This window comes from Aspergillus costaricaensis (genome assembly GCF_003184835.1).
Source record: "Aspergillus costaricaensis CBS 115574 unplaced genomic scaffold BO79scaffold_20, whole genome shotgun sequence".
Taxonomy (NCBI): Eukaryota; Fungi; Ascomycota; class Eurotiomycetes; order Eurotiales; family Aspergillaceae; genus Aspergillus; species Aspergillus costaricensis.
Window position 1 is genome coordinate 75,069 of NW_020291820.1, and position 15,483 is coordinate 90,551.

Here is a 15,483-nt window from a genome sequence, read left to right on the forward strand (position 1 = left end):
CGGGGGTGGTGGTGGTGGCTTAGTTGCGAGGTGGAAATCTGGTACCTCCACGTTTTTGTGGCCATGGTTTTAATTTACTGTGCTGTTACCGGTTGGGTATTATTGTGTGGGTTTGATACGATACTGAGTTAATTAGTACTAGTTGCTGCTGCGTAGGAGTAGGGCTTGATGAAGGATCGGCATGCATGATGGGGTTTGTGTTGGGTTTGATCAAGTGGTGGGTTGGTTGGTTGGTTGCAGATAGGTAGGTGGGCGTGTGCTGGAGAGTTGGTCAGAGATTAACTAGTTAGTTACTCGTCAGTTATTGACTAATTAGGGTTGCTTGGCTAGATTGTTTCATTGCTATAGTGGGTTTGAGATGGCTAACTCGCTAGACTAGATGTGAGCAAGTGGGTGTTTTGAAATTGTAGTTCACTTTTAAGAGAAATCCTCTTCGATGTCCCCTGATTGTTGGGTAAGGTAGGCGTTGACTGCGGGGCTTGACATGAGAGTTTCCCGCTGTTGTTTGAAGGATCGACAATTAGTATCTTTCGGTTATGTTTGACTTATTGTGTGGGGTTTACAATATGGGGTAAGGGGTAGCGAACGGGAATATCACACAACGTACCTGGTTAACGAGGTCCTCGATCGCCCGTTCCATAAGCTTGGATTCCAGCTCTCGTAACCTCAGGATTGTCTGAAACACAAATGGTTCGAAAATAGCACGCATGTCTTCGTTCTCGCGGATCTCGCTAATCATCATGTCGGTTTGGCGGAGGACGAAGAATTGGGTCTCCAACCGCTCGAGGATGAGCACCACCGCACGAAGCTGGTAGATATCCCATTGGGGATCTGCAGCTAGCAGGTCCCTGAGACAGCTTGCCTTCCTCACTTCTTGCCCGTTCCAGGTAGCTTTAAGTTCCCTGCCACCGTCGGTGGTTTGAAGGACGTTGAAGTCCAGCCCGTCTTCCTCGTTCACGCATGCCCACCAGATGATGGGGCTGTCCCAGGTTGTAGTTGCGGCTGTTTCTGAGCCGCTAGGGGAAGTAGATATCTTGACTCCGGGTGTATCTTTGCAAAATGCTTTCTTTGCTATCTTCAACGGATCATCATCTGGGATGTCCAAGTCAAGGAAGATCTGCTTCGCGTCCGTGGTATGCTCGTCGAGGAATCCATATGAGAAAATCATTTCTGAAGCAGACTTCTCATCACCATACCTGTATCTCGTCAGTTTAAGCAAGCTCAACAAACAAGTAGTCAATATAAAGACAACACTTACGAGATTGTGACCTCCTCATCAGCCCGCAAGCTCCGTCCATCCCGCAGCTGCAACACAGCATTCCCATCGGCATCCTCGTCATACAGCGCCTTGACCGTCCCCTCAGGAGCATGGTTTGCCATATCAATACATGGAACCATGGCATGTCCATGCCGAGGCAGATCTACCATGCGTGACCGGTACAGCGCATCGACATATTTCCAATCGTTGAACGCCAGTTTCCCCGTATTCTCATCCCACCAATACTTTTCACACCAGTCTAAGCCCTCTGTGCTCTGACGCAGGTGTTCGAATTCTTTCTCCAGTGAGGCAATCTTCGCATGCACAGCCAACCTCAACGAGGACCCACGCAAGAGCTCTAACTCCTCTTCACTGTAGAATGTAGGCAAAGGTATAGAAGACGGCATATACTTCATATATTCGGTCCAAGGGCTCGATAGTCCAATCTGGTGCCGCTCATGCGCATAGTCCGGGCTAGAGTGAGTAAGTTGCACGAGAAGGAAGATTAATATGGCGCCTCTGGCTGTCTGTACAGATCAGCATAGAATTAACACGAGCTCATCCGTCTCTACCTGAAGAAGCCATGAACACGGTATCTGTTCGGCCGAGATCGGAGTACAACGAGGAAATAGACCTACTCTTCCAAAGTCTCCGACAGCTTCTAATACCTCACGGAGCTGTCTATCCGATTTGGAATACTCTTCAACAAAATCAAATGACAGGACCAAGTCAGACGGTACTCGTAGAAGTACCTCCGACTCTATCGCGTCGCTCGCTGCATTTCCACTGGCTTTTACCTCGGTTGCAACAATTGCAGACCCCTTGTCGGTGCCATCATCTGCTTGCAATTTGCGGAAAGCGATACCATTGACGGAGACACCGTTGAGCTTTATCCACGACGGAAGCGTCTCGATTGGATAGTAGTCGTGCTTCATCTTGTTAAGTTTCAGTTACGGGGCGTTACTTTTGCAGTAGTAAATGCGTACGAACACTATAAAGCGAGCATGGTGCAGTCTGCGACGTACAGGTCAGGTGTTTGTTTGTCCTTATCGATAAGAAGGCGGGGAGCTACCCCCATGCCCTAAGCCCTATCCATGACCGTTGATCGCAACTGGGGTACATTGCGGCATGTAGACGTCATACAAAAGCTGTCTAGCCGGATTCTCCAGGCGAATTCGATCGGACCTTAGCTAGTATTAATTGAAACTGCGTGAATGTTCTGACTTCACCCGAACAGATAATTTATTATTATTGCTTTACGTGAAAGACATAGTGCTGCGTCAATAAGAACCACTTTTACCATAAGATCTACCAGCTGCTTCAGTACTACAACCACCAATATGCCTGCCAACACCCGCATTCAGTCTTCAGCTTCAAAGCTCCATAATCTGCTTGTACCCCGGCCTCCAACACCGTGTCTGCTTCCTCTGCGCTCCATTTGGCAGCCGGCTGCGATTCATACTCCGAAAAGCGTGCAAGCACGCCTGAACAGCGGCCTGAGCAAAGACTGGAAGGGTACTGGGGCGGAGGATAACGCAGTTAACCGAGCAAAGAAAAATGATACCACAGACCCAACAACAGATGCATCAGCTTCTGTTATGCAGGACAGAAAGGAGGGCGGGGGTAACGACGCAAAGCCTCAGGGAGCAACAGAAAAGGGAGGTAGTCAGCATGGAAAGAAGGCGAAGCAGGAGCATCCGAAGGCACCAGAGCCGATTATTGGAATGAATGATGAGAGAGGCCATGTAAGTGCCAATGCGAACCCCAAGCAAACCTATACATTCATTGTAAATCTCGCGGAGTTCAGTTGAATGGCTAACTGATTTCGCTCTGATAGAAGGGTCATTAAGCCCAGGGCATATATTGGTCATTGGAAAAGCTCAGGAGCGGTTTAAGTAGGACTGGAAGATGCTAGTCTTGGAGCTATATCATCTCAGTACTTGTGTTTCATTATCATGTTGACTGTACATAAAATCTTGAATAGCAGGATCTATCGACCAGGTTTGAACGACAGCACCTAAAATAGAAAGGTTAGCTTTGGCGCAAGCAGTTTGATTTAGGCAGGAAATCGTACATCGTGCTTTCCTACTTCCACTATTTCGTCCTCTGAGACACGGGTGCCACCGACTCCTTCAATGTAGGAAATAGGTACGTCACCCATCACCTTGCGAGCAACGTCGCCCACAGTGGTATTCCTGCTCGGCGTCAGAAGGTCCAATTGGAGCAATAGGTTTCATATCAAGGCCACTCACTTTCCAACAAGAACGCAATCGCGGAATACAGCCGTTCCGGCACCAGAAGAGAAGGTGGAGATGTTGCGAACGGGGAAGACAGGCACGAGCCCCAGCAGTTCTGCAGCACGTGAAAGGCATTGGACAACTCCTGTAGACCCGAAACGATAAAGTACCATGTCTTTCAAGTTCTCAACGCGCCTATGTGCATGTTAGCATGGCCCTACTAAAAAGGGCGTAGATAGTGATTTCGTACTGTGTGAGCTTCTCGTCCATCTCTTTGAGGCCGCCTCCATCAGGATCACCCATCTCGATAAGGTCCTCCCTCGTATCCAAGAACTCGCTTCCTTCGACGTACTTGATGTATCCCTGTTTTGCTAGCCTGCGAAGGAAAACCTCTGAAATGGCGGAGCAGAGTACGATTGTTTGAGGATCTTGCATCTTTGCGATTTTGCTAATGTTCTGAGCCCACTTGTCAGTAACGACAGCAACATGGTTGACTTGAGATATATGACCAACCTTGTCTGCATCCGGATGATCGATTTTGTTCAAGGCGAAGACTGTCGGGAACTTCTCTGCGATGAAGGCTTCAACGACCTTCTCGACGGTCTCATCGGACCACTCCTCAAGAGGTTCTTTCAACCCCATCCGATCCAGGCATCGGGCAACAATCGCATTTGTACCTCCGTAACCGGAGAACTGGGCTTGCAAGGTATCCACGGCCGTAGCCTCTGATGTTGATTAGCACAGAAAGATATTTCTAGCTGGTTTATGACCAAACTTACTGACTGCCATGTGCCTCCTCTTGATGGAACCCCTGCACAGCATTAGCCCTGATTATGTAGCTCCTGGCGCGCAAGCATACCATTTCTGCATGAGGTTTCCCAGAACCCAGCGTACAATTTCCGACCTCAGCCATTCAATATCCTGTGAAGGATCATATCCTCGTGTAGCTTTGCCTGTATTTGTAGAGTGCGACATCAGTGATGCCGTTCCGGTATTTTTCCAGATATTGATAGTCCATACCTTCCGCATCGGTTGTTCCACTAACGTCCACAACGTGGATTAAAGCATCGGCATGGCGCAGGTCATCCAAGAACTTGTTACCCAGACCGCGTCCTTGGTGTGCACCTGGTACAAGACCTGCGACATCCAGAAGTTCAATGGGAACAGAGCGCCGTCCCTCCACACATCCTCCGTAGTTCGGCTTGCACTTATCGGAGACATTGAATCGTTGACAGGCGCATTCTATCTGAAGGTAGCCAATGGCGCGCTGAGGATCGATGGTAGTGAAACTGTGTTTCGCCAGTCAGAACAGCTCTGATAAACGGTCCATTACGGCGTCCGAAGGGCGATATCGATTTTCGATGGAGGACGATAACGGCAATAGGATTGAACATACGGGAAATTTCCTGGACGTGAAACATGCCATAAGTTTGTGCTCCGACACAATTCAAAGCGCAGAACTTAAGTAGCTTACCGACTTTGGAAGAAGCATCTGTCAGACTATTTAATGTGGTCGATTTTCCGCTGGATGGCTACATGCCCCTCACTTCGATCAGCGGCGTCTCGTATGAGGGGTAAAAGAATCCCAGACCTTTCCGACCAGCCCAATTAACGGATCTCTAGGCATCTTACAACGCGCGCAGCAATTCTAAGGTATATGAGCAAGAAAAGAATGATTTTAAGGAAATAACATCGATCTGATCGCTTGAGTGTTGGGGAAATCATTTCTGCATCAGCGGGGAGACATTCAATTTCTGCCATCCTCCCTAGGAAGGCGGTCGGAGGCCGCTGTTCCCGATCGAGACCCCGATTGTCCCTGACTCTGAACAAGATCTCTTCGATATAGTTCCGTTCTCAAGCATTTACGTTGATAACATTGATATGCTTGACGCTGCTAACGATGCTTGGAGCTGCCACAAAGTTCAGTGGTTTCATGCTACGTCTGTGGGGTGCAATAGCCTACGCGTTGTGACAAGCATCGCTTTCGGTCCGACCTCAAATTGACAGTCGCACTTGATAGTATTGTCTTCTCCAAAACAGTCGGAGATCAAGCCTAAGATCACATCTATATGGTTCTTGATGCTGATATGAAAAGTTCGTGACTCCGAGTAAAATGCCGAAGACTCACTATACTGGATCAGACTTAGCCCAATGTCCAAGCCCAACATCACAACATGTATCAACCAGAGGTACGTATTCACGAGTATAGGCACGACTTGAGTCTCGGATGAGATGTGTTTGCATCATAATCGGGGAGCAGTGCTCTGTGTTGAACCCAGTGCTGTGTAGCAATTTCAAGCCTCATTTGCAGATTTGTGCATCAATAGCACTCGAGAATCGTTGGACACCTAAGTGGTGCGTCATTCGTTAGACTAGGGAAGCTGTCTGCTTAGCATGTCTACTCATCTCAACGAGCATTGACCCCGCTTTGGGCTGCATGATGATGTCCCTGGATTGTTCTGTCTTCAGTATCAGATCTGATATGGCATCACAGGCGTGCTGATCCCATGTATCTGGGGCTTGGCTTAGAGCGACTCCTGTCCCTTCACCGGTGCGACTTTAGAGATGAATATGTAATAAAAATGGGTCAAGAAGTTAAAGGAATGAAAAGGAATGATAGATTCCAGGTACACAGTATCAGCATTCTGCTATGCGGAGAACTGTCGTTATTGTTGCCATCATCGATCAGACAACTCCAAGGGCTTCAGGGGACGCTGTTTCACCGGCAACCTCTGATATTCCCTCATCCAATAGAACAATTTCCAGTCATGACTTGTCTTATTCGTTCATAGTCCCCATAATTGAGTGGACACTGTAGCCCCAATGATGAAGGGGTCAATGATGCTGGGTTGGTTGCAAGGCGAACCAAGGTGTAGCCGGCTTGTATGACGTCGTCGCGGCCAACGTCACCAGCCACGCCCATCGGTTCTCGTCCACTGCAACAACATATTAAAAGGTACATTGATCCCATCAGAATAACTCTAACAATCAATCAACTCTCAATCCATCCTCACGATCAATTTATCGCATCTCAAACCACAAACTTCACCTCAACTACCACTTCATCTACTACACACAACCTCATCCAAAATGTCCGAACAGACTTTCCACACCACCATCCAGGACATCCGCAAGCCTGAGTCCCATGCCTCCCATGCTCATGATGGCAAGACCCCCAAGAACTCTAACGTTTCCGCCATGAAGGTAATTCCTCACTTGACCTAATATCTCTTTTGACTTGACGGATGCTAATAATATACTCCAGTCCATCATCGATGAAAACACCGACAAGCAGGCCCAGATCGATAAGGCCCAGTCCAACCTGCCATTGCCCGAGGATCCCCCTCGTGCTAGCGACTGGAACTCTATGGACCAGAGAACCGTCAACGTCGGTTCGGGTGGTCGCGAAGGACCCGTTTCGGGCGAGAACAACAGCGCCTTGAGAGAACCCGCAACTGCAAGCAGCAGTGTCCGGGTATCTGGAGAGGAATACCACAAGAACACGCAACCCATGAGTGGCGTTGGACGCCAGGGCAAGGATAACCTTGAAGGTCTGCCCCGGGATGCTCTTTACCGGTAAAATGGATATTATGAGTTAATGTTGGGGAGGGCGTATTGACTATGGCCTATTTTTTATGTGTACTATTATGACTTGAGCATTTAATGAACCAAAATGAATGTCCTATAACCATTTTATCTTACTACTATTCTCCCTATGGTCGTATTGCACTATCATTTTTCTTATAGTGAATAGTATACTAGATTGCTGTTCGAGATAGCTTGGTTCATTTCCACTTGTATGCTATAAATATATTATCTACCCGCGCGGGAACTAGTAGTAAAAGAAGCAACAATTGTTTCATGTGCTTGATTGATCAGCTACATTGGGCATTGATCTGAACTAAGTAGTTGCTACTACTAAATGAATAAAAGCTTCTTCATATTCTAGTTTACTTTGGTAGACTACTACTAGTCTGACATTTGAAGTAGGCTAAGCAATACTACACAGCCGGTCCAATCGGCTTGCGGACAGAAACCCTAGGACCTTGCAGTCAAACGGCACGGTCAAGACCGTAGCAGCTAGAGAACGAAAAGCATCTCATAATGCACTTCCAATAGCCATGCATTGAACACATATCCTTTGTAACAAGAAATGAGTAGTATAGAGAGAGCATTCCTCATGCACCCAACCACCATGACGTCATACCAGCCATACCACCAGAAGGCCAGCAAAGCATCCAAATCGCCAATATCTACGCAATGGAGAGAGAACAAAAACATCATAGCAACGAACCATAAGCAAGGACTCATACCTAATTAGTTCTACCGGAAATGGCAATCAGACATGTGGGTGGATCCGACCGAAGTTGTCTGGGCCCTCAAGGGAAACATCCGGCACAAAGGGGAAGGGGCGAAGGAGGGAGGGGCCGGGTTACCCTGCAGAAAACAACAGCCCAGTAGCCCAGTTCGCTGATCTGGAAGACCTGGAATTCCTGACAGTCTTGCTTGTCTCTCCCTTCTCTGTTGATGGTTTAGGTCATTGACAACGCCACAACTGGAGACCAGATACTGCTCGTTGACGTACCTGTTCGCTTGTTCTCTGTTGAATTCGGTGGACTCGTCGTAATGTCAGTATGACATCATGTGCTGGGATGAACTCAAGCAAGCGCTCAGACTCGGGGAAAGTTGACGCCATCCGTTTCATTTGGCTCGCTCGTCGTAGAGTATATAGATGGGTTGTTGGATGGAATGGGAGTTCAATTCATTCTATCTAACAATCAATCAATCAGCTATACCAGTCCAGTAATCTAATCCTCTTAACACTACTCTTTTTATTTTTCTCCTATATCTCATACAGCAACCATTATAACCATGGATCTCCAAGGACAGCCCATCCCCCCTGGCCAGAGAAGCACCAAGGTATGTAATTTCCTTCAGCACTGCCCAAGTTACAAATCGTGGCATAAAAGCTGACTTCAACAAAGGTCACTTCCGACCCTGAGCGCAGAAACAACCCTATCCAAGAGCCATCTGGCCCCATCACCAACGACTCCTTGGCCGCCGAATCAGCCACCCAGGGCGGCGCTTTCTCTCAGAACCGCGGAGCTCAGCCCATGGGCGTTTCCGCAGGACAATCCACTGTCCGAAACACCGACACCAGTGCTGCCACTAAGCTCGACTCCAACGCCGACACCCAGGACAGGTACCCCGAGGGTCTAGGCGGACAGGGCAACTACCCTGGCGCTCACCTTCCCGAGTCCGGCTACGTCGGTGGTCCCACCTCTGCGCAGAAGGAACTCGGTATCGGCCAGGGCCAGTACCCTGCTTCTCAGAAGCTGTCTCAGCAGCAACAGTCCTCTGGAGGAGGAAGAAGCGGTGGTGCTAGCTACTCCCAGCAGCCGCCGCAGCAGCAGCCCGCTCAGGCTAGTGGCAGCGGCTACAGCAGCCAGTACAATGCTGGAGCTGCGCCGTCTTACGTTCACGATGTGACTGGTAGCTTGAGTGACAGCAAGCCCAAGGGTGTCAACCTGAAGGAAGGAGATATTCCTGATGATGCACCGAACGCTAGCTGGACTACTGATATCGGTAGCGAGAATGACCCCGGTCGCTTGGCGCAGGGTGGCTTCCAGCGTAAGACTGCGGAGAGTGGTCCTGACGGTACCAATGCCGGCAGACAGAAGGGCATCGATAACCAGCACCCGTACCAGGCTTTGCAGTCGGACCAGAGGGCTTGATTTTTGGGCCATTGATGGATGATGTTATGAAAAGCAAAGCGCTTTTATATTTTTGGATCTTCCCCGTGTGTAATGTTTTTTGGGGGTTTGGAAGGAATGGGCTTATTCTTTGGGAAGGACTGCGTCCTTCCTTTCTGTATTAGTGTATCTATCTAGATGATATGAACAATCAGAGACTGACCAGATCATTGGTCGTTTCTTCTGTGTCGTAATGTCAATGTAGCTCAACGTCTTGTCATCATGCACATGCTGCTGTAGTGGAGGTTGGGGTTATGGTAGTTTGTCCAGAAAGTAGTCGAGAGCCGACATTGATGTTATATAGTCGGCCTCCGACCACAGGTTTCTATATACTTATATTAGTCATATACAACGTCGTCGCCTGTGCTGGTCTAGGCCGGAGGAAGAAACGCTGCAAAAAGCACGCCCTGCACAGCAGCGTATATCACCATGTACTGAACAATTATCTGCCAATAACTATTTCGGTCATTGGTCTTCTCCTCCAGCTGCCGCTTCGATGCAGTTGAAGGACCAGTGTACCTGTTCATGATCAAAGTTGCTGTCCATATATACCACACTGGGTAACCAGAGGCCAATCGTGTGATGATCTGCACATGATTGCAGAAAAACACCATGACGGCAAGGGTAATCTGAGGAGCTGCCAGGCTACGCATTAGACGACCTGTCAGTTGGCCGGTCGGGGACCCTGGCTGCATTGTATTCGTGGGTGTTTCCCTCAGCCTAGAATCTACCCTGAGCGTCCAGATGGCAGAGTACACCAAGATGACCAACATTGGACTAGCCAGTGCAAATAATGGCACGTTGGAAAGAGTCCAATATCGAAGAAAGCCATTGTCCCTACATGCGTCAGCGAAAATTGACCAAGGCGAAATAAGGCACCTACCAGTAATGGTCTTGAACAAAGCTGTATATACTGGGTATAGTTCGATGACACCATTCTCTTGACGGGTCTTTGTGGGTGGCACAGAAGTGCTGGTAGGCTATATATTGCGGCAACACAAACCCGAGCCCTGTGCAGATACCTCCAAGACCGACCGCAACCAGGCGACGAAACTTGGCATAGCTGAAGCCCTGCGTCAACGAATGCAAGATTCGACATGCTTCTTCGAAAAGAACGATGCCATTGAGCAGACCATTTCCACGAACAGCGGTGGATAAGCCGTACAGGATACCCGCAAGCACTAGGAGGCTATCTTTGATGCTGGTGGAGACGCCGCGAGCACCAAAACTTTGAGCAAAGAGAAGAGTGCCCGTGAAGCTTAAGAGAGAATACGTGCTCTCCGTGCAGGGAGCAGATAGGAAAAGTCCAGCAGGCGAGATAATGTGCAGGCATGCTGCGATAAAAGCTAGCTTGCGTCCTTGCGCTCCAGGGAATAGAGTGCATGCCAAACGATAGAGAACTACCACCGAGATGGCATGAGCTGCGTGGGAAATGGCAATACCAAGTGCACTATACTTGAATTCATAGGGGATAGCCCCAATGTTTGTAAAGCCTATCAAGAATCTTAGAACACAGAGAATTGGCTAATGGGGTGTATGAAAGACGCCTACCACTGGCCAATAGATTAATGAATTTGGAGAACGCATAACTGAATGCCCATTCTTGCTCCAAGAGATGGCCTCGTCTGGCCGCTTCAGTAAAGTAAATGGAATCCCATCTTGTCAACTTGGTAGATATCCGCCTCAAGGTGGATGGGATGATTCCTTCTGTTTCATTTGTGTTCTTGTGCCATGGAAATAAGGTCGTGGAGGTATCATACCCGGGACCGGGAGTCAAGATGGCCAGGAGAAGCAATGAGGCCTTCCAGAGGAGAAAGACGGAGAATAAAGACCGATAGGGATGACGGAAGGAGCTTCGTGTAAGCCACGACATGTTTGTTACACTAACTATCTGGCTTTACCCCAGCTCGTTTTCATTGCTGGTCATAGAAGGTTGAACTCCTTGAGGTGGTTGGTTGCATGTTCCATTGACTCCGTATTGCTTTTCCTCCCGAATTAAGGCACACGCTAAGCCGCCTTGGGCATTTCTTCCATGTCGAATGATCCATCAAGGCGACGATATCTTCCCACGCAAAGATGAATAATTTCCAGTAGAAATGGTCTCAAACATTGTTAATCCTCTAAAATGCGGGCTCCTCTGCTTACCCTCTTTCCGTCAATTTTTTCTCTTTCCGCACCCCTAACAGTGGAGGCAAGAATGGTCCCCATTGGCGCTCTGTACGAACAGCTTACGAAGGCTCTGGTCAAGATTGGGATTTTTATTGTATACTTCCTGCCTTTTTTCATACACCATGTGAGAACGCCGGATTTGCAACGGACACATCATAAAAGATCAACCCAATGAACACGTCCTAAAGGCCAGACCCCGAAGACATGCACTGCCTTGTCAGACAACAAAGTGAAACTGTACAGCCATAGCAGCAAAGTGACAAGACACATAAAGAAGCCGTATAATTAAGAAACAACAGAGCAAAGGAAAAGGTGGATTCAGAAGTCCAGCTGAAAACTTCACAGGTTCACCTTCTTGGCCTCCTTCTGGGCGAGCTTGGCCAATTCCTCGAACACCTCGGTGAAGTCCTCTCCATCATCCTCACCGTCCTTCTTCTTGCCCTTGGAAGCCGACTTGGGCACAACCATCACAACACTGGTGGGGCGTTTCGTGGCGGCGGAGTTGCCGAGCTCAGCTCGGGATGTGACGAAGACGTAGGGGATACCGTGGTCCTCACACAGGACAGGAATGTGCGAGATAACGTCCATGGGCGAGATATCGGCGGCGAGAATGACGACACCGTTGGGGACACCGATGCTGGCGTTGGCAGCGGGAATGGGCGACTTGCGGAGAGCCTTGACGACCTCCTTGACACCGCGCTTCAGGCACTTGTTGACGGCAGCTGTGATAAGTCAATACGTTAGCGAATGTTTAATGAGTGATAGATAGATGCGCAGTCGATGCCAAACGCGGTAATGGTAATCTCTCAAAACCTGAGGCTAGCGATTGAATCCACACGCCATCTCGTCGGGACCCAAGGCGAACGCGGCAGGACTCCTGGGATATATATGCAAAAGATAAAATATATCCTTACCCTTCTTGACGCTCTTCAGGACCTTCTTGGCATTCTTGTCTTCGACCAGAGGGCTGGCAAAAGGAACAACGGCGCCAACGGGGCGGCTGTCAACGTCCATGCGCTCGGTCTCAGCGCCATTGACAGGAGCCTCAGTGGCAGCCTGGTCAAGGCCATCGAGAACCTTAGTGGTGAGCTCCTTCTCAACGGCGTCGGCGAGAGCGACCTTGTCCTTCTTCTCCTTCTTCTCCTTCTTGCTGGTCTTGGAGACGCCGTCCTTCTCCGCGCGCTTCTCCTTCTTCTCGCGCTTGTCCTTCTTCTCGGTCCTTTCCTTAGCCATTGTGAATATTAGACCCACCCAGGGAGTTGAACTGAATCCGGAAGAGGGGGAAAGAGACGAGGAGAATGGCGACGGGCGTGGGGAGGAATAGTCGTCGGTCTCGTCGAAACCCGCAAAAATTCGAAATCCATTTCAAAATTTCGACGCTAGTCCTCTTTAAGAATCAAAGCTTGCGCGGGCGGTGAGATGGCTGACTCAGCCACATGCCTATCCGGGATGTCATCGCTCTTCTTGTTGTTATCGAAAAACAATGAGGCACTTGCTGGCGCTGGGCCTGATGATTGCGCCCTTATGCTCAGTCTAAGGCTGGAATCTGCGGCGATTCAGAATACATATATGGAATTTACCGTTTCGGATGAACTCATCCCGAAAAGTCGTGTCGCACGATAATTACTATTGCCAGATCAATCCATCGTAAGTCGTCAAATGCAGCCAGTTTGGCTCAAGGAAGCTAATGCGCCTCAGATGAATTCAAGCATCAATTCACGTCCTTCGCGGGACACCATGCGCGCAGAATCTCCCTTGTCGCTTCCACCGGCACCCGACGCTTTGCAACAATCGGTCCGCTCAGTTTACCCCTCAAAGCCTGGTAGGTTAATGTTTTCTGTGTCTCAGGCTGCGCGTGCTTCAAGACTAATGGCCTCTCTAGACACGGAGAAGGAGGAGCTGCTAGTACAGGTGAATACTTTAAAGTATGAGCTAGAGAATTTCAAGCAAGAGAGGGATTTGATGGTCCTGCGTCATGAGAAGGAACTACGGGATTTGCAGCTCAAGGCAGATTCGGACTTCCGAAAAGCTCAGGTTTGTTCAATTCTTCAGCCACTACCTCACGTCTATTCCACTGACCATGTTTCTGTCCCATAGGCTGCAGAGAGTAACAGCCACCGGGCCACCCACAAGAGCGAGACTCTAGCGAAAGAGTTGAAAGAAACCCAGGACAATGCCCTTAATGAGAAAGCCGGCCTTGAGCGAAAGGTCAGAAGTCTTCAAGATCAAAACCAGTTACTTCAGGAGGAGGTGGAAGACTCAAAGGCACAATTGCTCGATCAGGAAAGACAGTATAAATATCAGATCAGCGAGCTCGATACTATACGCTCATCTTTACAAAAGACGATAGAGGAACTGCAGAATGACCTCCAGACTGTTCGGAGTGATATGCAGACTACACAAGAGAAGCTGCGTCAACGAGAAACAGAGGTCGCTGATTTGGAAACGGAAAACCTCCGGCTCAAAGCTGAGGGAACAGATAGCGAAACGCTGTCAGTTCTTAAGCGCGAACTTTCCGAACAAGTCAGCCATATCAGAAATTTGGAAACCACAAACCGTGAGCAAAGCACTGAACTACGACACCTACGGAAAATACAGAAGAACGTTGAAGTTGTGGAGGAGCAAAAGAGATCATTGGAAAACCAGCTGCAGTTGATGAAGGATGTGGAGTCACAGCTGGGCACTGCTCAAATCCAGATCCAGATGTTGGAAGACGAGCGACGGTCTTGGACTAGTCTCTTGCAAGACAATGATCAGCCGGCCGAGTTCGATTCTCCCGAAGCGGTTGTGAAGGCTTTGCTACAAGAGCGCATTGAAAAAGCCTCTCTTGTCGATAAGATAGGCAGTGTTGAGGCTCAGTTCCTGGAGAAGGACGAATCGATCAAGAACTTGGAGACAGAGCGGACCACCCTGCGACAGGAGATTGAAAAACTCCGGAGCAGTGCCGGTTCTGTTGCGGGTGGAGCTATGGTAGAAAGCCGTATGAAAGCAAGACTCGAACGGCAGCGGGCTCTCGCTGTGAAAGAAGTCGATTATTTGCGTGCCCAACTCAAGGCTTTTGACACGGAAGAGGTGACTATGAATCCGGAACAAAATCAATTCGATCAGCAAAAGTCCGAGCAAATCGCCAATCTCGAGAAGCTCGTCGATGAGTATAGGGCCGAGCTTGAAAAGGCCCATGAAGAGCTTGCTAAAAGCGAGCCTTCCCAGCAGGATGAGTCTCAACCGCGCGGAATCAAACGACCTCTCTCTCCAGCAGAGAGCGATGCAGAAAGCGAACGTCTTTCTGTCTTGACGCGCAAGTATAGAACCCTGCAGGAGTCCTTTTCGAAATCCGAACAAGCAGCGACACTCCTGCGCAAAGAGCTCGAGGCAAGCAAGTCCCAGATCAAATCCCTCAAGGCTAGATCGCGTACCAGAATCCTCGAACTGCGTGACAACCCCACTGCCGAGGCAGAAAACCTCAAACTCTCCACTGTCAGGACCTTGAAGGCTGAGAACCAGGATCTCCTTGCTCAGTTACGTGGCGATCATTCGGGTGTAAAGGTCGTTCCAGTAAGCACTCTGGAAAGTATGAAATTGGAAGTCCAAGACATGGAGCGAGTAGTCGCGGACAAGGAAAAGCGTATGCGGCGTCTGAAGGAAATCTGGACGGCGAAGTCGTCGGAATTCCGCGAAGCTGTTGCATCCCTGCTGGGATACAAACTGGACTTCCTTCCTAACGGTCGTGTCCGAGTCACTTCGATGTTCCATCTATCAGCTGCTTACAGACATGGTGACCATGACGCTCCATCCGACTCCCGGGGCCCAGGAAGCATGGGCAACGGCGAAGAGAATTCAATTATCTTCGACGGAGAGAACGGTACGATGAAGATCTCGGGTGGTCCCAACAGCCTCTTCGCCATGGAGATCAAGCACCTTATCAAGTTCTGGGTTGAGGAGAGGAAAGATATCCCTTGTTTCCTAGCTGCTATGACGCTGGACTTTTTCGATAAGACTACTAGGGCTGCGCGCATGTAAGATATATGAATCTGCCTAAGGGGCATGTGGTTTAGTTTTATTTTGG

General features: G+C 49.1%; 7 protein-coding genes across 7 annotated transcripts; 3 read left to right on the plus strand and 4 right to left on the minus strand.

Annotated features, from left to right (window-relative positions):
- Positions 1-329: 329 nt before the first annotated feature.
- On the minus strand, positions 330-2,193 carry BO79DRAFT_196829 (SET domain-containing protein; the record flags this gene model as incomplete). The annotated part of the gene is made up of 4 exons (XM_025681229.1): positions 330-498; positions 608-1,196; positions 1,259-1,785; positions 1,897-2,193. 4 exons carry the CDS (start codon positions 2,191-2,193, stop codon positions 418-420), a joined length of 1,494 nt encoding a protein of 497 aa, XP_025538361.1. The 3' UTR covers positions 330-417.
- Positions 2,194-2,598: 405 nt separating this feature from the next.
- On the plus strand, positions 2,599-3,107 carry BO79DRAFT_256130 (uncharacterized protein; the record flags this gene model as incomplete). Its single annotated transcript, XM_025686176.1, has 2 exons — positions 2,599-3,003; positions 3,096-3,107. The coding sequence occupies 2 exons, from the start codon at positions 2,599-2,601 to the stop codon at positions 3,105-3,107; spliced, it is 417 nt and encodes a 138-aa protein (XP_025538362.1).
- A 95-nt stretch (positions 3,108-3,202) lies between these two features.
- Positions 3,203-5,193, minus strand: BO79DRAFT_238388 (Ygr210 GTPase family protein). Its single transcript, XM_025684807.1, has 11 exons — positions 5,087-5,193; positions 4,970-5,027; positions 4,892-4,901; positions 4,516-4,784; positions 4,355-4,448; positions 4,275-4,306; positions 4,009-4,220; positions 3,746-3,951; positions 3,511-3,690; positions 3,333-3,453; positions 3,203-3,275 (listed from the first exon to the last, which is right to left on the minus strand). The coding sequence occupies exons 1-11, from the start codon at positions 5,120-5,122 to the stop codon at positions 3,249-3,251; spliced, it is 1,245 nt and encodes a 414-aa protein (XP_025538363.1). The 5' UTR covers positions 5,123-5,193; the 3' UTR covers positions 3,203-3,248.
- Positions 5,194-6,504: 1,311 nt separating this feature from the next.
- Positions 6,505-7,101, plus strand: BO79DRAFT_288265 (uncharacterized protein). Its single transcript, XM_025688663.1, has 2 exons — positions 6,505-6,699; positions 6,761-7,101. Exons 1-2 carry the CDS (start codon positions 6,586-6,588, stop codon positions 7,073-7,075), a joined length of 429 nt encoding a protein of 142 aa, XP_025538364.1. The 5' UTR covers positions 6,505-6,585; the 3' UTR covers positions 7,076-7,101.
- Positions 7,102-8,358: 1,257 nt separating this feature from the next.
- BO79DRAFT_196837 (uncharacterized protein) lies at positions 8,359-9,230 on the plus strand (the record flags this gene model as incomplete). Its single annotated transcript, XM_025681230.1, has 2 exons — positions 8,359-8,415; positions 8,481-9,230. Exons 1-2 carry the CDS (start codon positions 8,368-8,370, stop codon positions 9,228-9,230), a joined length of 798 nt encoding a protein of 265 aa, XP_025538365.1. The 5' UTR covers positions 8,359-8,367.
- Positions 9,231-9,466: 236 nt separating this feature from the next.
- Positions 9,467-11,121, minus strand: BO79DRAFT_238391 (DUF409 domain protein; the record flags this gene model as incomplete). The annotated part of the gene is made up of 4 exons (XM_025684808.1): positions 9,467-9,937; positions 9,980-10,085; positions 10,132-10,741; positions 10,800-11,121. 4 exons carry the CDS (start codon positions 11,119-11,121, stop codon positions 9,620-9,622), a joined length of 1,356 nt encoding a protein of 451 aa, XP_025538366.1. The 3' UTR covers positions 9,467-9,619.
- A 378-nt stretch (positions 11,122-11,499) lies between these two features.
- Positions 11,500-12,744, minus strand: BO79DRAFT_196843 (small nuclear ribonucleoprotein complex protein Nhp2). Its single transcript, XM_025681231.1, has 2 exons — positions 12,332-12,744; positions 11,500-12,139 (listed from the first exon to the last, which is right to left on the minus strand). Exons 1-2 carry the CDS (start codon positions 12,648-12,650, stop codon positions 11,757-11,759), a joined length of 702 nt encoding a protein of 233 aa, XP_025538367.1. The 5' UTR covers positions 12,651-12,744; the 3' UTR covers positions 11,500-11,756.
- Between the last annotated feature and the right edge of the window lie 2,739 nt (positions 12,745-15,483).

Coding starts and splice junctions, on each gene's coding strand:
- BO79DRAFT_238388 (XM_025684807.1), bottom strand. CDS start 5,122: ATGCCTAGAGATCCGTTAATTGGGCTGGTCGGAAAG. Junction 3,952..4,008: donor ATCATCCGGATGCAGACAAG/GTTGGTCATATA, acceptor AAGTGGGCTCAG/AACATTAGCAAAATCGCAAA. Junction 3,276..3,332: donor TGGAAGTAGGAAAGCACGAT/GTACGATTTCCT, acceptor TTTCTATTTTAG/GTGCTGTCGTTCAAACCTGG.
- BO79DRAFT_288265 (XM_025688663.1), top strand. CDS start 6,586: ATGTCCGAACAGACTTTCCACACCACCATCCAGGACATCCGCAAGCCT. Junction 6,700..6,760: donor CTAACGTTTCCGCCATGAAG/GTAATTCCTCAC, acceptor AATATACTCCAG/TCCATCATCGATGAAAACAC.
- BO79DRAFT_196843 (XM_025681231.1), bottom strand. CDS start 12,650: ATGGCTAAGGAAAGGACCGAGAAGAAGGACAAGCGCGAGAAGAAGGAG. Junction 12,140..12,331: donor CCTGAAGAGCGTCAAGAAGG/GTAAGGATATAT, acceptor GACTTATCACAG/CTGCCGTCAACAAGTGCCTG.